This window comes from Cyclopterus lumpus, chromosome 3 (assembly GCF_009769545.1).
Source record: "Cyclopterus lumpus isolate fCycLum1 chromosome 3, fCycLum1.pri, whole genome shotgun sequence".
In the NCBI taxonomy this organism is placed as follows: Eukaryota; Metazoa; Chordata; class Actinopteri; order Perciformes; family Cyclopteridae; genus Cyclopterus; species Cyclopterus lumpus.
This window is the reverse complement of record NC_046968.1, coordinates 21,682,172-21,705,999: the sequence shown is the minus strand read 5'-3', so window position 1 is coordinate 21,705,999 and position 23,828 is coordinate 21,682,172. Positions and strand designations below refer to the sequence as shown.

General features: G+C 41.5%; 1 protein-coding gene across 20 annotated transcripts in view; it reads right to left on the bottom strand.

Annotated features, from left to right (window-relative positions):
• Positions 1 to 6,841: 6,841 nt before the first annotated feature.
• The window catches only part of si:dkey-205h23.2 (CUGBP Elav-like family member 4), a 124,023-nt gene continuing 107,036 nt past the window's right edge, over positions 6,842 to 23,828 (bottom strand). For 2 of the 20 annotated variants that reach the window (XM_034559455.1, XM_034559534.1), the window contains 8 exons: positions 23,522 to 23,695; positions 22,476 to 22,623; positions 21,075 to 21,212; positions 20,332 to 20,394; positions 19,680 to 19,760; positions 16,931 to 17,074; positions 12,633 to 12,782; positions 6,842 to 7,220 (listed from right to left, as the gene is read on the bottom strand). In XM_034559455.1, coding sequence (XP_034415346.1) covers positions 12,655 to 12,782; positions 16,931 to 17,074; positions 19,680 to 19,760; positions 20,332 to 20,394; positions 21,075 to 21,212; positions 22,476 to 22,623; positions 23,522 to 23,695 — 876 coding nt within the window. In that variant the 3' untranslated portion in view covers positions 6,842 to 7,220; positions 12,633 to 12,654. Of the gene's footprint in view, positions 7,221 to 12,632; positions 12,783 to 16,930; positions 17,075 to 19,679; positions 19,761 to 19,855; positions 19,859 to 20,331; positions 20,395 to 21,074; positions 21,213 to 22,475; positions 22,624 to 23,521; positions 23,696 to 23,828 lie in introns of those variants that run through there. The other 18 variants (XM_034559488.1, XM_034559576.1, XM_034559566.1 and 15 more) reach the window with 13 other exon arrangements.

Below are 23,828 nucleotides of genomic sequence, written 5' to 3'. Positions count from 1 at the left end.
CATGATACTAAGATCCATGGTGCAAAATCACCTATGACTAAATGTGAATTCTTTAAAGGCTCTCATTGAATGCTTGATTGGAGCAAACGGCTCAGTTAGCTGAGCTTGTTTACATTTTGGTCCTTGTAACCAATGGAAATGGAGGTGGATGACCACGTCCTTATTTGTGTCAGAATGGGCTTGAGGCAAATACTGACTCTGGCAAAGGGTTCATCTTGACAGCATTTCTTTTCTTTTTTTTTTTACTTTTGAAGATAGAACATTTGGCATCCCCAGAAAAGAGTGTATATGACCACTGCTCACAGGTAGTACTGTCAGAGAGAACAGGCTGGTTTTAAGGCAGAATTCACTCCTCACATAAACAAATCAACCTGACTGGAGTAAAACAATGTAGCACTATCTACTGTTGGTACAAAGTCTTCAGAGGATCGAGTCACATTCGATAACAAACGGTGGAGACTTCCCATAGGTAACAACAGAAAAGATACAAATCAGAGATATGTCAATGATTACCACCAACCCATCTTAAAAAAATGTATAAAAGAAACTACTAAAAAGAAACGGCACAATTATACTGTGACAGAGAAAGACAAGAAAAAAAAAAAAAACATTCGAGGAAACCACCCATGGGATATGACAGCATCGTTCTCAAAACCAATCTGACTGCAAAGTTTAATATTTTTTTTGTATGTCTCTTTTCCCCCTTAAAACAACAACAACATGCAATGTTAATTCATTTTAACTCCGTTGTGCAATGGAGTTATTTTTCTGAATTCCGGTATCAATCATCCTTTTACAGTGCAGTTTTTAATTCTTGTATTGATTTAGGAGCTTTCAGTCAGCAAAAAAATCAGTATATATCTGAATAAACCTCATGACATTGGGTCAATCCCAGCTTCAGCAGATAATACCAAAAGGAAAGAGAAAATAAAGAACCATTTACCAACATGAGTATAAAATCCCATTTTGAACATCAGTGCTTCACTAAATAAGAAATAACATCATTTCATCTCCTGTTTTGGATACATTATTTCATAGGTTCCCTCTCTTAGTTTCACTGAAATATATGAACTATTCTTTTAAGTTTTTTAACGTTTGAACAAGATCTATTGTACGGCCTATAAAGAAGGTTCAACATAATTGAAAAATAAGCTATATTGTATGTACAGGAGTAACGCAGCTGTGTGTACAGGAGAGCTGTGGCAGATTGGGTCAAGCTGGCAGGGGGTTCTGCTGGGTTCTCCAATAATTGCTCTCTTGTTCCTGCCCTTCCTCTGTTCACAGCCTAACCACGTACATGTGGGTTCCACCATGTGTATTAAATGTTTGATTCCAAAATGATGTATGTACATGTTGAACAAACTGTCACGTGGAGATTCTTTTTGCAAAATGAACTTTTTTAAATGTTGTAAAGCCCAAACTTTCACTTTCAAAGAATTGTTAAAAGTGTCGTGGTGGCTTTTCTTTTTTTCTCTTTTTTTTTAAATTTTATTTATTTTTTTGTCGCACTGTCAAGCAGTAAGCATGCAGATGGATGAACTCTACTGTCACTGTCATATCTGTTCATCATCCCCAATTGGACTAATCCAATTACCGCACAGGCGATCTTTCTTCTGTCAGAAAAATCATGACATGTCGGCATACACAGAATTTTAATTAACGGATCACTTCGAGGCTGTGGCTTAAGTTTGACACTAAGTCAAATACTCTCTAAGCCTTGGTCCGACGCTTAGGGTTGTAGGATGCATGTTCAGAGCCCAAACTTAAGGGGCTTAGAAGAACTAAAACTCTCCTAGATCCCTGCACTGCTGTGGATACATTTTATAGTGACATCATTGTCCCACAGAGTAGGGGCTTCTCAACACAAGCTGCTATACAGCCTTTCACTGTTTGTTTTTTCTTCATTTTATAGGCTATTTACATGAGGGAATAAAAAAGTCTTTGTCTTCATCACTGTCAGCCATGTTGTTGAACATAATCGCACACCACCAGTGATTCACTGTGTTGTTGGGAGGAAGATGGCATATTTTTTGTTTGTTTGTTTACTTGTTGGAATTGAGTGGTGATACTGTAAATCCAAAGCAAAATTTAGTCTGTTCATCGGCTCTTCTGCTGATTCGGCACTCCCCCACGATGGGAAGCGATCTTACAGCACTGACCTCATATTAGTGATTCTGCTCGACCTCCCTCCGGATCAGGGGTAAGGCAAGGCTCTGAACCTCTCCACTAATCATGACATCATAGCGCCTGATGCCCTGAGTATTGGGAGTGATTTTGTGGAGTTTCAGTTTAGCACACAGCACCCCCACCACCCAGCGCCTATTTCCACCTCCAACCTTTTTCCATGCAAAATCCCATTTCCAGAGCAAAACCCACTCAATGCTAAAGTGAGATGACGGAGAAGCTCTCTCCCAAAGCAGCTATTAAATGAGAGGCATTAATTTCTCCCCTCCTGTCCAACAGGTTCCTTTAATTATCTCTCCACTTTCAGTCAATTACATTTCACTTCCTTTCCTTGACAATTACTGCTATTTCAGGGTGAGTGTTATGCACCCAAGGGGTTGGAGACTCATAGACATGCTCTAGCAGTTCTCGGCACAGCCCGCCATTGGCTGGTTCCCTCTAAGGACGCATGCTCCTCTATAGGACCGACCTCATGAGCAGAGCTGTAGTGTTAACTGAGGATATGGGTATACGTGTATATATCCCCCTCATTCTCATTTGATGATGCAGGGTCAGAGTGACTACATGCATCAGTGGCAGAGAATCAAGTGGTCTAAATACTCACTGCAAGAGACCTGGTTCTACTTGTGCACTAAACCACTGATTGGGAGATGCTAAATAAAGGTAATTGTATGGCCACGGAGAAGAGAATCCATATGCTTTGGGGGATATGGACATCATGTTTGACTTTGCCTTGTGGGTTTTGCCTGGCGTGCTAAATGCTATACTCTCACAATGAATTAGATTCATGCTAATTATTTTCGGCTAAAATGTCAAGTTACATTTTCTACTTGTGAATTAGAGGACACAAATCCAATAACGTTTTGGCAGCAGCTTGGTGAGTGCCTGCTGGGTCCACATTTGTCATGGCTCTTAGAGGTGAAAGATGGCCCGGGCTAAAACCAGACGAGGCTGTCAGCTGTGCAGGCAGAGACTTGTGTCAATAAATTGGGGAATGGAAACATCTAAAAAAAATAAATAAATAAAAACATCTTTTCTTGTTTCGGTTACTTCGAAGCATGTATCACGGCTATTTCTGTTTTTAATGCACTTCCCTTGACTAACTACCTCCCTGGAGTTTAAAAGTAATAACAGCACCCTTGTTAAAAGTGTTGAAGTGCTGATTTCACATCGCCTAATTTAGCCCTGGCATAGCAGAGAAGCTACATGAACAGTGCACTGTAAGCCAAGCAAACAGCAGGATATCCAGGCTAGGCTGCTTCTTGGCTCACTGGGGACTCAACCTGCCATTAGCAGTGGGAACGAGTACAGCATCTGATAAGACAAGGTTCATGTTCAGCCTGACAGAGCCTCACTCGCAGAAGGTATTCGAAAGATGTCGGAGACAAGAACAGGAAATTTCATTGCTCATGGAACATTAGATTTCCCATCGATTAGTTCAGCTTCACATGAATAATGAGCATAAGCGCTTTGCAGAACATGGCTTTGTTTTGACCTACTTCACTTCACAACAATTCATGTAGCTTCCTGCATTTCTAACTAACATCCGAGGGCTGAGAAGGAGGACAGAGTTTTAACCTACTTTCATTTGAAGGCAATGCTTAATTTTTTTGAAAGCTGTCATTTTTTCCTTTTCTTTTGAGTGGCCATCTGAATCTGAAGAACAACCGCGCCTCACACATATTCTATATCTACAGCACTGTGCTTTGCAGGTGTCCCAGCAGGGATACAAGCAAGAGAAAGAAAGGATTGTACTTTTATTTTGTAAAATATTGAGGTTTCTCAAGAAATAATTGAGACTCAGTCACATGCTGAAAGAAGAAAGCACAATAACACAGGCCTCAATGCAGCGTCTTCTATAGAATTGAGGATTTCCAGCTAAATTGTTGGTTTCGACACAACTTTAAGCAGCTACTGTTGCAACGTTTTTTAGCTGAAGGAAAAACGGTTTCATACCTTTTTATTGTTCGCCTTTCTCTTTGAACTTTTGGTAATGCCAATATTAACGCCATGCTATCATATGGAAGGTTTTATCCCACATCCTCTATCGCCTCTTCGGGTAAATTCAACATTGTTATTGGTGCCAGGTCAGCTGTCAGCAGCCTTGCCAGGGAGTAGGCACAAACATAATTCTCTCTAATCTTCCTTCTGTCATCCATGTGCATTCAGGGGACCATCTCTCCCGTCATTTGGTCCAAGTGATTATCGCTGTGATTTTTCACTTGGTTGCTGCTAATGTATAGAGGCTGGTGATTACAGTGTGATTAGAGGGAAAGGTGAAATAGCATGTCTAATACGTTGCAGGCGATAATTGAAGGCTAGTGAGTACAGACATTAGCCAGGTTTGGAAACGCTGTTCCGAGGGTAGAGCTGCTGAACAGTTGGGCTGAGGTTTGGAAAGGCATCGCGAAAGAGAGGAGGTACATGGCACTCTAATATCAAATCAAACTTTCTGAACTGTATTGTGGTGCATAATAGTCCCTCCTTCAGTGATTTGGAATATAGGTCTGCTCTGCTTTTCTCTCTGAAGAAAGCCAGCGAAAGAGAGGTGGACAGCAAGGAGGGAAGTCTCAGTAGTAAACAGGAACTGGTTGGACTGGAGCCTACATTACTAGACTCCAATATATTTGAACTGTTTATTTTAAAAGTACATTTATAAAGCAGACATATAGTGTTTGATTACAGCTTCTGATTCTCTGGATGAGGTCATTGGCCGTCATCCGACTGTAGAAGCATCACTTTAAAGGATCTCAATGTCGTGTTTGGGTGTTGACTTCCTCCCTTTACCGTCCTCTCTCCTTCTTGCCGAGCCATGGCTCTCACTGCCAGCTGCCAGTGCACAAAGAGCTGGTGTACGGATGTGAGCTGGTGTTCAACAGAGAAAATTGGGAAGTGTTCAGAGTGACTGACACAGTATCGCTCCTCTCTCTCTAAGCTCATTCCAAACATATTGATCTGATTGAGAAAAGAGCCTGCACCCAGAGCTCTAAAACAGTCTAAATAAAGGCTACAGGACTCTAAATCAAGACATGACAGTATTGGAGTGCTTTACTCTGTCCTGTCTGGCGTCAGTGTCGGAGAGGCTACACGCATGCTGAACGATGGTTAAGGGTGACTGTTAGATCTAATTTAGATAGAGTCCGTTTAAACAGAGCTTTTTTTTCTCCACATAGACTTTATGTATAATATAAGCAGGTCAGGGAACATGTTAATAGTGTAATTAACATTATATTTGGCAGAGCTAGATGAGCTCTAAAAGCCTGCACTCCTTTGCCATCAATACAGTAAATCGAGTTTGTCTTAAAAGAAGTGTTTGTTTGTATCTACCCAAGAGACAAAAGGCAATTTTTCTCAATCCGGGGGTTTGCAGCAGCTCCAGTGGACACACATATCCTTGGCATGTCACTTATATAAGTCCTGGTTGTTTACAATGTGAATACTTTGTTTTTGACATAATTCCAACGCCATAAGGGCCATTTCATTTGTATACTGAGTTCATTCTGCTGGCAGTTTCAGTAGCTGTCCATTTGTCCATCTCTCGTCGAACCGTCACCCTTTCAAACAATTTGTGGCTTCATAACTCACACTCCTTGTTGCAATACAAAAGGTCAAGAAAAAAAACAAATGACTCCCCGTGTCCATTTTGCTTGGTCTTTACAGTGGATTGTCGCTTGAACACGAAGGCTACTGAGAAGCCTCAAACGTCTGCACCCCGTCCAGCACAGACATTAGTAAGTTCTGTCTTTTCTTCATTTTTTTTTTTTTTCTTCCAGAACAGTCTGTTCATAGCTGTCAGAGAGTGCAGTGACTTATACATAATGATGAGCGAGATATCCAGTGGCACCTTAACATCCAGGAAAAAGAGACTTGTTGCGTACAGGGGCAGATAAATGTCACCCCCCCCCCCCCACCCACCCACCCACCCTCCCCCCCTTCACCCACTTTTCATTACGACTTCAAGTATTTTTTTTTAAACAACAGCAAAAGTTAGCAAATCTACATTTTTTTCTAATCTACTTTACTATTCTACAACCTGGTGCTAAATCAGCATCCAGAGCAAAAGATCACCCCTTATACTACGATGCCATTTCTTTTTTTATACATTATTTCCATTTTCTTTTAATCGTACTTACAGTAGGCCACTGGATATTGATTTAATGTTTTTTTTTTTTTACTACGAGTAAATTGTAATACTTGCAGCTACAAGGTATGAGTTTTTTTAAATATATATTTATATATTTATATATTTATATTCTTTTAAAAAGCGTTTAGTCCTTTGGTCCCTATTTCCTAAGGAATGATGCATGTAAATTATCCTGGATTCTCCTCTTCTTCTTCTTCTTCTTCTTTTTCTTTTTCTTCTTCTTTTTCTTCTTCTTCTGCTTCATCTTCTTCTTCTTTTCTTCTTCTTCTTCTTTTTCTTCTTCTCGTTTTCTTCTTTGATCCAGAGCTTGCCCTGTCACAGAGCACAACACCTGTGTAGGCACAAAAACCAAAATGGCAGCAGGCTGGTGTGTGTGTTTGTGTGTGTGTGTGTGTGTGTGTGTGTGTGTGTGTGTGTACACACACACACATGTGTTTAGGTCAGTACTTGAGTTGGCATTTGCACGTATTTATACATGTACAAAGTTTTTTTTTTTTTCATTTTTCGTTTTTTAAGTGTAGCATCTTTAAATGTGTGTTTTTGTTTTGTTATTTGTGTTTATCTATATCTTGTGTCAGTATGCATGCTTTGAGCATAATGAGTCTATAAAGGTTTTTTTTTTCCCATCATGTCTAAAAAACAGCAGCAAAAAGTTGGTCTCTGCAAAATATCTTTTTCCACAGACGCCAAAGCAAAACAGGGAAAAAAAGGCATTTGCGAAGAAAGAAGAAAAAAAACAGAAAAACTCTGGGATCCCTCTCTCAGTCACCCAATCTTTCAACGGGTTTCCAGCTGGATCAAGGGGCCACCCTTCCTTCATGATATGTAGCAGAGCAAGAAGTCTTTGTACTTTTACTGCACTTGTGGAAATAAGGTGTTGTGGCCCTTCATCCTGTGTCAGAGAGAGAGAGGGAGGATGGGAGAGAAAGAGAGGGGGAGAATAAGGAGAGTGGATTCAGTGAGGCTGCGGCAAACATGCTCAGGGTTGCTGGCTCCTGGTTATCACACAGACTGACAGGCACAGCCAACAGCATGAGAAACAGACGGGGAGGAGAAAGAAAAGAGGAGTGTGTCAATCAAAACCAGAAATAAGTGGGCTAGAGGTGGGGTTAGAGATTTGTGTTTTAACCATATGGAACAGACATCTACACTGTGACAGCACTAATCCAAGAAAGGCCTAATTTAAACTGACTCCATCCCCCCTGCATGAAAAGAAATACAGCTGAATGTTGTCTGAGATGTTGCTGTCATTCATCTTATTGTTAATTCATTACAAACAAACTACCAGAAGAACAAGAAGCAAACGTGAAGAAAACAAGACGAGAAGTGTGAGTGCTGAAATTATGATTATGACAGAAAAACCGATGGTGGTCCAATATGAAAAAGAGGACATATTGGAACAAATGGCCTCTAATTAGAAACCCAATGAAAAGCCAACCGAGAATCTCCAGAGCCTTTGTGTTGAAACGCTGCATTGTCACTAAATATGTCTGTGCAGCTGAGATTTGGATATGAAAGATCGAGTTTACAGCCTATCATCCCTAATATGTTGTGAGCCATGATGTGGATGAAGAAAGGCTACGAAATCACAGCAAATCACTCTCCGGGAGCGAACATGAAAGGGACTGACTTTGTGACGGGAGCACGTGTGCCCAGACACTCTTTGTTCTACCTTTCCATTCCTGTAAATGAGCTTGTTACCATTTCATTATAGATCCCTTTTTTCTTCCTCTCATGTGTGCCAAAGCGAGCCCATGCCATTAGCGGCATAAAGCACTCACGAACAGTCACGATTACAGATGCCCTCTTTTCTAAGCCACGAGCGTTATAGCACAGAGCAGAACAACACACAGCGCCTTTAAAATAGATTCCTCCCCCCCCCCCCCCCCCCCCCTCCCCTCCACACACACACACACACACATTTTCTCAAGTAAACAGCTTCTTTCAAAACATCACAAGTGTTTCACCCTCCAACTTTGTCAGATAATAAAGACTTTTATTCTAATATTATGCCCTCCCACCATACTGCCACCTACTTAGATGGTTTCATAAAAGACACCTGGCAGTAAAGAGGCATAGTTGATGCCAGAGAGACCTTATCCCTCCCGACTTTCCTGACGAGACAACCCCTCGAGTTCATTGGCTGGACTGAAAGAATAGGGCAGTACGAGTTCGATGAAAACGACTAACTCCTATCAGGGTTTGGCCTGGAGGGATGGAAACAAACTCACTCACAAAGAAAGGACCTCTTTCACTGTGTGTACAGTCTATGGATATATTTTGGCCATGTGGGTCTGCAGCGCTGTCTGCAGCTCTGCTATCGCGGCGTAATTGGTTTGCACCCTCATAAATAAATAAATGGGAAGTGATTCTCATGTTAGGAAAACAAAACAATCTTGCAGAAGTACTCCCTGTGCAGATGGAATCCAGCGAGAAGTGGAGTGTCAACATTTGCCTGTGCTCTCTGCGTGGACGGTGGAGATTTAATTGGCTACGCAAACATGGGGTCATCTCAACTAAACCGCTGTCGATTGGAGGGAGAAAAAAATTTACATTTTTTTGTGCAAAGATTCAGACTTTCGTAAACAAAATTTATAAATCATAGTTTGCTGTGGGTGGGGGATACACTGTTGATGTGAATGTGAAGAAATAGATAAATGGTAAAGAAAATACAGTACATCCATATACATGAACCCCACAAGAGAAAGTAAAACATCACAAGGGCACACAGTACAATAGCACAAAGGGTCAAAGGCCACTTCCAGTAATAATCAACCAACCAGTCAGCACATTGTTACATTATGTACAACAGGTACCAGCCAAGAGAGGCATCGTTTTACTGCACTCCACAAATTGCCAATATACAATACAGTATATGAAAGGAGGGCAGACTGTAAAGAGATGGAGTTCAGAGATATCAATCAACGCCACGTCATGCAACGCAGTCACAGTCCCACCACATGACGTCATCCAAAAGAAAATGACACCATGGGTTCAACTTACAGCGGTGGGAACCTGGCCCCATGACAGGTGTGTGGGGGGGAGGGGTGTGGCTATAGCGGAGAAAGGCCACCTCCCACTGTGATTGGCCATGTCAGGTTGCCAGGTTGGTGGGGGTGCAAAAGAAGGAAAGAAACAGTGGGATTTTCTTTTCCTGAAGTCAGAATTCAAAGCACCCTTTCCATATTCATTCCACACTCTCACTTATTCTGCCTGACAAATCAAATGAAGTTATTATGGTTATTACCATAAAAACATAAAATACAGGAAAAGGTTGAGAAGTAAAACAGGAATAGGACAAATAATCCTCAACACGGCGCAACAAGGGGCCTTTTCTTGTGCCTCAATGTGGTGGTGAAATATTCTCTCAGGCTGACAACATTTGCAGGTTAAAAGGTTGAATTGATGTATTTATATTCACAAAGATAACCCTTAAGGCAAAAATGCATATTTCAGAAACTTGTCCTGTCTACAGTAATTGGATTTGCCTTGCATTGTTTGCTATGAGGGTGGCCGTACAGTGAGCGCTTCAGCTTTTTTGCATTAAGTTTATCTTTAAGACACAGAACGCAATTTCAGAGTAGCAAGGCTCCTGAGACTGGCAGAAGAGAATGCTGTCTGATCGCGTTTTTAATTCAGCTTCAAAGCAAAATCGTCAGTATCAGAAGAACAGCAAGGGGGTTCTGGATTTATCTACATTTTGAAGTTTTTTTTACCTCCAGGAACACAAAAGAATTCATCATTCAAATTTTATCAAAGTTTTTTCACGCAGTTGGATTTAGAAAATTAAACGGTTGAACTTTCCTTCTTTCAGTCTTTTGCTCAAGAACTTTCACAATACAATACATGGAAATAAAAAAATATCTAAAAGTTATTTAAAGTAGATTGCTCAAATCCAACCTCTTAATATTATATCCCTCATGTTTTCTTTTTTTTTTTTTTAAACCAGGAACTGGCTTCAGAAGCCACTGTGGTATTTCTTTCTTTAATGTTTTCATCAAATTGCTCTTGGTTTCCCTGAACTCAACAACAGAAGTGGTGTAGTAACAGAAGAAACACACAGAGATAGATTGAACCAGACCAGAGACGAAGGAGGACATGAAAACACAAACACACACACACACACACACACACACACACACACACACACGCACATGCACACACACACCCACACACACACGCACACACACACACACACTTCCTGATAAAGTGACAGAATGTTATTGCAGGAAATGTTTGTACTTGGAGACATTCTGAGTACATCTCAATGACTGCCCTGTCATTCAATGCTGTTGCAGGATATTTTCCATTTGTCCCTCATTGATGCGCCATAGTAAATCAAAATCCAAGCCCTCAACCCCCTCCCCACCCTCCTTTTGAGGGTGTCGGCTTTGAAAGCCTCTCTCCAATTTACAGGACATGGCCCTATTCAAATGCTATCAGGCAAGAGATAAATGGAGCATCTATCATTTGTATTGCATCCCACCTTCCATTAATGCCTCCGTGTGGCTTTTAAAGAGTCAAATCTAAAACAAACAAATGGTATTACCATGCTTTTATTTATGGAGGATTATAATCCAGGCGTATGCTATTCTAATGAAAAGTTGTCTCTGCAATTTGGCGAAGAGAGCATGCATCTATATTATTTTTCACTGGGAGCTGCACTTTGTAACAGATGGGTGATGATTCTTTGAATCAAGCCTGACACTGTGAAATTAGTATTTATTGAAGGATGGTGCCACTTTAAGTAAACCCTTCTTTTTTATTATTTTCTATAAAAGCTCTGAGTTTTTAAGTTCCCAAACAAGGAACTGTTAGATATTGAAGGTATTTGTAACCAGATATAATACCAGCAAACATAGGTAATCATACGTTTGCAAGGTCTCTTGTTTGCTCTAGTGCATACATAATAAAAAAACAACCATCAATATAAAAATTCAAAACAGCATATACATGTTGGCATAGTTCCCAACTATTCCACAGTGGATTAGTGTGAATTCAATAGAGTATATTTTAACTAAACATTGTTCAGTATTAAATTAGCTCTTCTGGATATGTAAACACTGGCATAGTTTGCTATTAACGCTTTTTTCCAGGGCCACACAACACATTTTCAACATATTTGTCTTTATTTATTTGTATACATCAAAGTTATCAAAGCATTCAGTTCTGCCTTGCTACAAGGTTACAGTTAATTACAAATATGAAGATATGAGGACCTGCACTCACAATACCACAACATTCATATGGTATGTTTTTGTTAGTTCTGGGAATTGGCAAACAATAAATGACAGATTACGGGAAAGAACTATGACTATTTCAGTTGAGAAGAGTTTGGTGAAGCATCACTTTAACTCACCAAATGGTGCTTAGTGGGGTTGGTGCCGGGGCTGCCATTATACAAGCCACTACAGTTTGTTGGCTGAGTAAGTGCTTTTCCATTAAGCATCTTTTTGTTGATTTATTTCTGTGAGCACAAACTTTTCTTTCAAACATTTGTTTACTCATCATGCTCATCGGTAGCCTTGTAAAAAGTTGTTTTACTATAAATCTTCTATGTGGTTTTATTAATTGGTGGCTTAACAACGGGTAATTATGCACAGCTGGGTATTGATGATGTCATGAATTTGCACTGGAGCGTCCTGCATGTACAACTTAGATTTCAAACCCAAGAAGAAACTAACACAATTCAGTGGAGCAGGGAAACCTCCCAAAACCTGTCAAAACGTTTATGTGAAGAGGGCCTGAGCCATCTATAAAATAGTGCCCTGATGCCTTTGTACCGGTTTCCCTAGTTGATCACATTAGATATTAAACTAGGTAGTTCATTGCATTTTGTAGTTCTATTAGTCTGTCATTTATGTAGATTTCAACAGGGAATATTATTTTAATGCAAATGATGGGTGGTTGGGATTTTGTTCTGGTTGGAAGATTGGAGAGTCAGTGTCGTTCATTTTCATCTTTGTCCACTCACCACACAAAGTTGCCAATAGTAAATAAACAATTATAAAAATATATATTTAAATGCCTTAGAATTGTTTTATTTTGTTAAGCTCTCATTTCGTAATGGTTGAATACAACTCTTTAAATGTTAAAATAAGTTAAATCCTGCAAAGAATATTAACATTTTGTTATCTTAATTGGTATTATTTTGCATAATAAATCAAACTGAGATTTGAGCCAATGCACTCTCAGACATTCACATCTACTGCAGCAACAAGATATAAACTATCCAAGGGAGGTGGTTTGGCTTGAGAACAGGCATGGCATGGCACGGTGTATTGTGGCATGGGTGGTATTATACCTGGGTATGGACAGCAGACGAGTCAGTAAGGTCGGTTGGCATCCTTTGGCCGCTTTAGCTGCACCTTCAGCCTCTTCATGCCTATCTGAAAGCCGTTCATGGCCTGGATTGCGGCTTGAGCACTGGACGGGTTATCAAAACTCACAAAGCCTGAGACAAGAACACAGAACGGGAGAGAGATGGGGGCAGAAACAAATGGAGAAAAAAAAAGGAACAACACATGAGGGGAGAAGAATGGGGAAGAGATGAGAGAGAAGCAGAGAGAAGAGAAAGGGAGAGGGGAAGAGACAGGCGAGATGAAAGAAGAGAAGAAGACCCTTTTAACTCTCAACAATGACACAACAATAGCTCTTTGTTTTCTCTTTTCCGGGGATTAATTGAAAATCTTTGAATTAAAAAGATTACATAAAATACCACAAAGGCTAATAACACAGATATTAAAAATCAAACGAAGAAGAGCTGTTAGGAACCGCCAGTTTAACTTGAACAGAGAATAAAAAAATAAAAAAATAAAAAATACATGAAAAGGTGTTCAAAGATTAGAGAGAAGAAGAAGAAAAAAAAAAGGCGTCTCATGTTGTGTGTGTGGATTTTGAGAGCAACGTCTGTAAATGTTACCTGCGCGTTTGAGCTGTGTAAGAGTGACAAGGGCTGCGTGTGTGTGTTGTCATGCACGTGTGTCACTGAGCCTGTATCTGAGTAAAGAGTAAAGGGCACGGGGGTCGTGACAAGATGCTAGGAGCAAGGTGTGTAGGACGGAGGTGCCTGCTGCTCTGAGTTATCACCTGGGTGTCGAGGCGGAATGAGCCCACAGCTTTCCACACCGGGACTCCTTGCCTGCTCTTATCAGACACCTCTGTGATTGACGGCTCGAATTTTCCGCCTGCCAGCTGATTTGATCACACCGCTATGGGTCCAATTTAATTTGGGGGGAGAGGGCAGGCTTTTGTCAGTGCGGGTAAGATAAGGTTGCTGCTTTTACAAACCCTTTAAACAAACTAAGCAGGGAAGGGCCTGTCAGTTGGCAGTGATCCCCTCCCAATCCCGCAAACATATACACACACACACACACACACACACACACACACACACACACACACACACACACACACACACACACACACACACACACTATCCCTGGCTTTAACAAATCTCCATACCTCACATCACATTTACATCCACATGCCAAAATAGATAGGATGCTCTGGGGGTCAAAGTACTGAAGAAGAGGACACAGGCTGCACTGAAACTTTAGGCACTGGTATATATACATTTAAATAATCTAAAATCAGTACAATTTATGTGAACACGTTTCCAGTTTTAGCGTTTTTCCCAAGACAAAGTCACTGGTTTCATGTCTTTGATGCAGCACTGAGCGTGTGGTGCTGAGCCACTCAATACCCCGAACACTACTAGTGGTTGAAGTATGGCTCTCACAGCAGCCATCCATAATAGCAGAATGTCTGCATGCTTTGGAATGTCATGCATCTTTAATAAAACTTACATTTTAATAAAATTATTGGTTGACAGTATAGGGAAAAGGGTCAAGGACCAGGTTGACCAGGGAATGCTGCAGAACATAAGCCTCACATTTCCCTTAAAAAAGGACTTACTATGCAGCGACGCTGTGCATGGATGCTGTTTGGTTTCCATGACAACCATTTTCTGCACTAATGTAGAGGTGGCTGTAGTCTAGAGTTGAAGTCCTGGTTCAAATAGCATCATAGGCTGTCTCCTGCTCTGCTGCAACAATTATTTTACATTTTTACAAGTTTTGCTGGCTTTAGGTTGGCTGTTAAAGACTATTTAAAATGATTAAATTAAGTAAGGATGGCACATTGAATACACGGATGTCCAGATTAAATGAACATGCACATTTAATTTCCCCTGATTTAAAAGAAAGAACAAGGAAAGAAACAACAAAATGTTTTCTGAAGCCCTTTTATGTAAATTGCATCTCTGCTGCATGTTTATGTTTTCTATCATTTCTAAAAAGAAGTAGGCTTTCTAGGTGTTTGTGAGTGTTATTCCATTCTCAGAAAAAAAACTTTTGAAACTAATTTTCAAGCTAAATCCAGCCACTTAACAAGGAAAGCTTTGATCACTTTTAAAAGTCAACATTGAGTGACTAAACGCAGAGGATTAATGTTATATCCATAGAGGTACGGCTAGATTAAACACAACCATAGAGCTCCTCAACAGTAGGTGTTTATGGATTGCAAAACTATGCTCAATAAAGCAACTCTAACTAGTAAGACAGGCTTTATTATTACCCAACATGGTGGTGCAGAAAAAGTATTTTTCACCTGCACAAGTAAGTGTTTAATATCACACCATGTCACATATTCATATCCATTTCATCGCAAAGCAAATATATATCCCAAACTAAACAGACATCTGTCTGAATTGACAGTGATGCATCCCTTAAGAGCACATACTCCAAGTCCTACTCCAGAAATACATCTTTTATAAGAACATGCTCCGAGTGCTCCTCCACTGACCTTTCATCATATTCAAATTTCCAAGCTTCTCTGTAAACACTGATGTCTGGTTATCTACTCTCAAAATCCCAAAATGTAGTTCACCTGTGCTGCAGAGAAATACGCCATGTACGCAGAGATGTTTTTGTTGAAACTCACAAGAATGATTCTGCAGTGGCAAGGCATTGAAATGTCTTTAATTTAAATGTATAACAACCATGATTACACATTCTGTATGTACGAAGACACTGCCTTTTAAAGTAAAGTAGAAAAGTTAACTTTTGCATCAATAAACTTGAAATCTTTAAGGAATGTTATGCTATATTTAGATGATGAATTTGCAATTTTGCTTTTTAAATTTTAATTAGAGGAAGATAGAAAAAAGAGGATTATCTAAATTAGGATATGGAATATGATATGCTGCTCAAAGGATAGTGGGGAAATTAAAATCCTGGGTAACTATATGCTGACATACAGACTGGACTGTTTGTATGATCAATCAATATGAATGATAAACTTGTATCACTGATTTTTTTCATTTTGTCCTATTTGAATATATACTACTGTGCTTTGGAAATGCCCTTAACTAACAGTAAGGTTATTGGCTTCTGGTAGTTTGTATAAAATGTCTTTTTGATATTGCACCAGTGAAAGCTGAGTTTGTTTTCTTCACACCGATGTGCACAAGGACCAATTGTTTTTTTTTACAATGGGCAATTCATCAGTCCATTCATCTATCTATTTTTCTCCTGATATACTCTCCAGTATACCTACACATGTGCAGTATGTGAGTCTACGGTGCCCATTAAGCACATCATCAAGGCTAAACTCACACATTTTTAAGATGAAGTGTTCCACGTTCTTCGAGGCCTAATAACTTATCCTCCTTAATGCACAGCATCTTCTCTCTAATTTGTTAATGTCTTACAAAGGAGCCCTGGGGCTTCTGCTATAAAAAGGAGGGAGAAATGAGAGAGGAAAAAAAGTCCCCACAAAAGAATCATGGGTTGAATTGCTGTTTTTCAGCCAAGATCTTAATTACAAGCCGTGGAAAATAAGCCGGTGAGACTGATGAGGTCACCGCCCCTTTGTCCTTCCCCCTTGTTGACTGACGGGTAGCGATAGTGAGAGGCATATGTTTAGAGGAGAGCACACAAAGGGAGAGAGAGTCCGGAGATGGACAGAGCAAGACGGACGAGAGAAGAGAGGAAGAGAAAGCCTCCTAGGCGTGCCATGTTGAAGAGAAACTGAAAGACAATGCTGGGAGTCTCTCTCTCTCTCTCGCTCTCTCTCTCTCTCTTGCTGCCTGTCTCCTGGGTGCTACTGTCCAACTGAATCAACAGTAAGACCCACACCACTCTATTATTATCTCTTTAAGCCCATGGATTCCACCATAGCCTCCAACCTGATGAACTGGTTTGCTGTGTGGGAGGCGAGAGGAGGGGAGAGGCGGCGGGATGCTGCTGATTTCCCGGGTTGAGAAGTGGGGGGTGTCTGGGAAAATGCTTTTCTCTTGGGTAAAGGAGTCTGGGAAAGGCGGAGAAGAGGAGATGGACCCTGATTGTGTTAGGAATGTTGTGAGAGAGTGATGAGTAGATGTGTGGAAAGATGTTTAGGTCAGTAGCTATGTGAGGGAATCATGGTGGCTTTGGCCTGTATTATTTTAGACAACTAGAGCCTCCACCTTCTCACACCACACGCTCCTTTTTCCAATTGCAGAGCCCCATCATCTTGCCTGTGTGATGGACCCAGGGAGCACCTGTGCATTGCTCTTGTTGCTTCTCTTCAATGATGATTGAAGATTGATTTTTGACTCACCGAAACATTTGCTCTGATTGGTTGCTCGGTCCACAAAGACTTTGGCGGAGATGACGTTGCCAAAAGGCAGGAACATTTGCATGAGCTCCGCATCTCCAAACTCCTGGGGCAGGTGATAAATAAACAGGTTGCAACCTTCTGGCCCTGATGATGAGAGAAAAACAACAGGAGGTTACATGGGGGGAGCGAGAGAGCGAGAGAGAGAGAGAGCGAGAGCGAGAGAGCATCATAACAAAAATTACTCAATAAAGCAATCAAAACCATAATCTAATGAACACAGGATCCATGTAAACACCACATTCTGATTATGTTACCTGCAGCACAAATATTCGTTGTTTTAAACCCAGTCAGCATAGAGTACACACACCCTCATCCTATTTATGGTTATAAGTTCACGTTATTATACAAGTCATTCATGCATTTATATTGGACACACAAGATTCCACTTTTTCATCTAGTTTTGTTTGTTCCCATTTGATTCACATGTGGCATAATAACTGTATAAATATGTGGGACTTTAACATTTAAACTTGGGAATTCAGAAAACGTGGGCGTAGTTGTAGCGCACATGTAAACAGCTGTAGAGGAGCATAGATAGAAGTACAAGAGATCGACACCTAAGAATAAAAACAGAGAGGTTGATTGGTAGAGAGAGAGATACAGATGGTTATATTGAGAAAGAGAACACAGACACAGAGGAAGAGAGAGGGGAGGGGGAGGCAGAGCATAAGCCAAGTTGTTGTCCCAATTACTCTGTGACAGTGGGACTGTCTTCCAATCTCTCTCCATCCCTCCACACTCATCCACCCAGCTGCCACATATTGTACAGGCCAATCTGGATAAAGGGAGGCATGAACTGGAGAGAGACAGAGAGAGGGAGAGGGAGAGGGAGAGACATGGACATACAAAGAGAGAGAGAGAAAGAGTTGTGATGGACTCGGGGACAGTATGCTTGCAGCTGGCTGCCTGGCCAGCGCGCTCTCCTGTCTCATTGCTCCGGGTGATAGCTTGACGAGATGAGACTGCGGGTGGTGAGAAGGCTGATAAGAAGGCAGCGGTGGTGGCTGGCTGTGCTGCTGCTATGCCTCGGCAAGATAGAGGACACGCACGCACACACACGGGTTGACAAAGTGTTTTCATACAGTTAAAGGCTGAATCTCAGTTCTGTCTGTTTAGGTTTAGGTGTCTTATAGAATTCATACTTTAAAAGGAAGTGGTTTGTGTAAAGAAATGTCTCCAGCTGGTGGGTGTGATGGCTGATAGGTTGGACGAGCTCCACAGTTGTTTTCAAAACTCCTCACAGATATAACACCACTTTTTCTTGATGATTGCGTGACAACATTTCTGCCTTTTCCATGTTTGCAAGTCTGTGGTTCCATCCCTGAACTACTGCATGCTGGTGACACTATAAGTGGATATAAGTATGCATGAGTATTACATCATACAATCGTTCTTCTTGTAGAGTGCACTCTTACCCAATAAAGAATAATGTTTGACTTTAATATAAAAAAAGTTTGTACACTAACCATGATCTTATGAGTAATACATATATGTATATATTTTGGTATTTATTGTGTTATATGTCTACAAGGTAGCCACAAATAATAATGTAATGGAGACTTTTTACTGACAACCTTGTCTATTAAACAAAACAAATTCAGAAAGTGTTGCTGTCTGCCTAAGATGCGTCACTGAAGTGAAAAGGACACACATACACACTTAACTGTGATTTGGTGGGATTTTCTTTGCTGACACAGTCACAGACTGATAGATTGCATTGTTGCAATTATTAGCTTTCAGAGGGAGGATGAAGCTGAGGCGAGACTGTGCCTGTGTGTTCAGGTTTAGGTGTCTCTTGTTAAATGGCCAGGCTGCAGACTGTGGCAGCAGACCGAGACAGGCTGGGAGTACAGCCAAAACCCAGAGAAGGCCAGAAAGACAGGCCACTGGCTCAACCAAGAGTAGCGTGTGTGTGTGGGTGTGTGTGTGCGTGCATGCGTATGAACGTGCGTTTGTATGTGTGTGTGTGTGTGTGTGTGTGTGTGTGTGTGTGTGTGTGTGTGTAAATGTGAATTCTGTAGTTCTAACAAATGATTAAAATGTTTAAAAGTATCAGCGAGAGATGAGACATTTTGAACAGCAGTGTGTTTGTCCTATGGTGTGACATTAAGCCTGCATGCAACGCGAACAAGCTGCTGACTTTCTTGACCCTGGCATGCACTCACACTACAGGACACACTGTAAACATATACTAACTTTTGTTCTTGGCAATGTTTGAGACACTTTATTGACATTGAATATTCATGCCATTCTATGATGTCTCGTACAATCATATAGATGAATAATTAAAACAGTGACGTCCAAAAGAGTGATTTACCTTCACAGTATATCCCATGCTTTATTACATCTGATGCTGTGGCATAATAACGAACACTACACTAGGAATGGTAATAAATGATTATGCATGCAGCTAATTAATCTGATGAATATTTATAACCACTTAAACACATTGTAATGGACTGATTAAGCAGTCCAACGCTGCGAGTTTGAATTAGTGCAGTTTTTGAATAATGACAGAGTAACTTTCCATCTCACTGCTAATGTTCTTCTCTTTAAATGGGGAGGCTTTTTCTCACATTTTCCCCAGCCAGCTTTTTCCCTCCCTCGCTAATTCAAAGCAGCACAGCTACATTAGAATGGAACATGGCAATTATCACCTTTTATCTTGGGTGGGCGCGCTTGCTCTTACCTTCCCTCTGTTGCTGGGGAATGATGGTTGGTTGCTGGGGGAACGCTTGGCTGATTGGCGCATAGGCGGCTGGGTAGGCTGCTGTTGCAAAGGGAGAACCACAGTGGAATTTTTCACATCTCTCTTTTCATATTTGACACAACAAAACTCAAATCATTATTCCATTGTTCATTTGCGTCCTCGAGACATTGCATACATAAATTGCATCATGACTGGGAGCCTGGGCTCATTTGGCTTGCGGATCACTACACAAAGAGTATGGCAGAGTGGAGTGCAGTTCAACTAAGCAGACGCACAGAGAAAGAGAGGGCAACGCACACCGTGTTAATGAGAGCTGATGTCAGGCAGACAGCAGTGGTTATGAGAGGTCTGTGTCATCCCTCATGTAGGAGGCTATGGCAGGTTCAGATCCTCAGCTCTCGGTGTACTTTTGGAATTAAGATTTGTATTGCGTGGGCGTATAATCAAGTCCACTGAAAATCCTTTTGCAATCCTAATGTAAAGTATCCTAATCCGGGAGGAAATTGGCTGGCTGTCCGGCTACCTCTACCTGTCACAGTGTCTACTGATGTGGCAAACAGAAAGGGAGAGGGGCAGAGGGAAATGGACAGATGGAGGAAGTGAGACAGAGGAGGTGGGAGAAACAGATCACCTGCGTAGTGTTGGACGCCAGCGTAAGCCTGTTGGAGAGGGTCGGTCACTGTTGGACTCTGTGCTGCAGAGAGACAAAAAAAACAGACATAAATTGGCTTCGCTTTAGAGAAGCATCAGGGGGTAAGATCACACAGGGAGTGGGAGAAATTTGGGTTGTCATATTTCAGTTCTTCAAAATGCCTGTTCGCCCCAGATGTTTGCATCAAATATTAACAACATGCCAAACAAACCACTTTGTAGTTCATTACAGTTGCAGCCGCCTTTGCATAATGCAGCAAAGGGGAGTGTGTGTCTGTCAATTCTTCAGGAATCAGTTCCAGGCAACATTGAGAAGCTGAGGACGAGCTGAGACATATCAAATTAACCATAATGGACTGATGGATGAACTGATGGATTCATCATGATACTGGGTATGGCCGCTCAGAAATCTGCAGCAGACACTGTTGATTGACCCTCAAGCCTTAAATACTTCAATTCAGATCAGAAAAAGATGTAATGTGAGTGTGAATTAAAAAAAAAAAGGTCTCAACTTTTACAGTGCCAAGAGACATAATTAAATGTGTCACCACTGACGTGTTGAACTTGCATCGTGGCAATTAGGTGATGTTCTTATTCAGATCAAGTGCAACACTAGAATATTTCACACCCCTCCATCAGTACAAGCAGCTAATTGTGAGTCTCATGACTTTAGATGTTTCAAATGTATGTCACGTTTCTTTTATGTGGACTTGATTGGCTCACCTGGGTAAGGGTGAATACCATTGGTGTAGATGGGCTCAGAGTTGGGCTGGCCGTTGCTTTGAGGAGGGAGGGCACCGAATCCGTTGACCCCGATGGGGGCTATGCTGGACACGGCTGTGCACGGGGGTGTGCTGGTGCCTGCAAATAGATACAGAGTCATTATGGAAACTGCGGGGTGCGCGCTTCACATGCTACAAGAGAAGTATATTTTTGTAATTTTCTTGTACAAATGTAGTCGTGTATAACAAGCATATAATTGGCCCTCATGAGCACACATTCATACCTTTTGACCCACCATGGAGGCGCAGTGTAGTTCAGCCTGAACTAAAGCTTCAAGTACTAAATCAGTCAAGGTAGCTCACTACAAGTTCATGTGAAGGTGGCACAGGGACAAAGAACACTCTTCCTCCACAGTAACAGAACATAATAAAGGTAGCACTCTGATTTTCTGAATATTTTCTCAGTATAACCTTGTTTGAAGGTATATTGTTGCCACTTGGAGTATATAACTGTACTTCTGAAGGTACAAAAAGCAGTGGGAGAAAACAAAAGAAGAGGTACCTATTACTGTACTATATTGGATGTAGTGACCCGTGCATCCTCTTCTTTCCTCCTTGTGGTGATATTCCAAGTCTCTCCCCTTGTCAGTGCCCTTTTGTGCTGATGGATTTTTATTATTTTTCTAATCCGGGTGAAGGGCATTTAAGTCATGTAGGATTATGTTTGATAGGCATTACCTGGTATATGTAGGCCTTGTGGATTACAAATGCCAGGTACAGCGTCAAGCCACTTTATTTAATACATTTGCAATGACCCTGCCTTCATGCGGCCTGCCTACTTAGTGTCGAGCCATCAAAGCTCCTCATGACAAGGGCCAAAAAGATAGTTCAGACTGGGGTCCAGGATTATCTCACACAAATCTTTGCTCTTATATTGTATAAACCAAGGACTCTGCATCCAAAGTCATCGGATTGGCTGTGTTCCCAGAAAACACACACACTGTCACAGAGACACAGAGGGAGAGAGCGACGGACAGACAAGAGAGCGAACGAGAGATAATGAGCAAAAAGGAGGCGAGAGAGACACTGTAATGTGGCTGCCAATGAGGGTCAAGAAATGCTGTATATCTTCTCCTATCGTGCCCCATTCAGTATACGCTTCGGCTTCCTTTAGTTCGACACTGACAATGTCTGCTTCAGCCCAGAAAATGGAGCCCACATATTAAAAGATGTAACAAGGGCAAAAGCAGAAGGGCCTTGAATACATTACTGCTGCTTCTATAATTCTTGCTAATGATGAAAATGTTCCAGGGCAGTGGTGAGAGATGGAGAGAGGAACCCTGTGTGTTTGCACATGCCTTTGCTCTTGCACCTGTTACTGCATGTGTGTGTGTCAGTGTACCTGAGGACGGTGTCATGGGAGTAGCCACCAGGCCGTTGACATTGAAAGCTGCCATTTGCTGCATTTGCGCGGCAGCGATGGCTGCCATGGGGTTCAGGTAGGACCCTTGTGTTGCTGCCATCAGGGCTGCTTGCTGTTGCATCATCTGCTGTAGGATTAAAGAGCAGTGGGGGGAGAGGCGAAGGGTGGGAGGGATGGAGGGATGGAGGGAAGGACAGAAAAGGAAAGGCGGGTGAAATAGCCGCAGGACCAGAGCATGTTTACTCTCACACCACTGTTTGCTTGGTTCAGGCCTTGTTCTTGTACAGAGTGGTCTGTGTTGCCCTGCAGCGTTGCTCCCCAGCTAGTGCATCACCGCTCTGGCCTCGTGCTCATTATACTGACACAAGATAAAGGTTGTGTTGAGATGAGTTTCGCAAGCTGGAGACTATGTATATCTATATGTCCTGTATATGTAGAGCTCTGCCACCGTGGCAGAGTTAGTGGAGAGATTTTGCGCAAGTGGGCGATTCTCACCTGTCAGGGTGAGTTGTTAGCTACTATGTGAGTGCAAAATCTCACAGACTCCTAACTCAGGCTGTGACTTTCATGTGTGAATATGAAATAGGGATGGGTTGGGCTGTCAGGGATCGGGGTAGGGGGTGAGCAGGTGTGGGTTCTTGGTAATGAAGTGCACCTTGGATTGAGTGTAAAAACATATGTGTAAGAAGATGAAAAGTTAAAGAGGTAAGCTTGGGTTGGCAGTTTTAAATTCACAGACCAAGTCATAAAATGTGGGAATGGAAAGTAAATGAGAAATGGATGCTCACAAGTAAAAACAGTGTGTTGCTAACCATGCATGATGAGCATCTTCCCTGGACAAATGAAGGGACAAAAAGACACAATACAAAAAGAATCGCAGCATTTTCTGTAAAGCCTCTGCAAACAGCCATTTAATAGTGTGAATCACTTAAGGAGCTGTTGCTGGGAGTGTCACATGCCTATGGGGAGAAATCATGAATTCAAACCTCAAAACACAACAGTTTAGTTTTTTTTTTAAAGCTCACCGTCTCCTCCCCCGCCGGGCTGAGACTTACAGCATGAGAGTAGGCCCCATAGGCCCCAAACTGGATGGTCATGGGACTGAAGATGCCAAGCTGGCCTGCCATCTGGTGCATCCTGCGCAGGGTCCTCTCCTTATCAGTGTCTGCAAATTTGACCACCAGACTGGACGAGGCACCCTAGAGGGGCAGGCATTTTTTTTAGAAGGTTAGTGAAATGTGCAACTAAAGTTTTGTAGTTAAGTATGTTTTTTTATTAATGTGTTTCTTCATTAAAATGGTTTAATGAATTTAATATTATCCTGATTTTCAA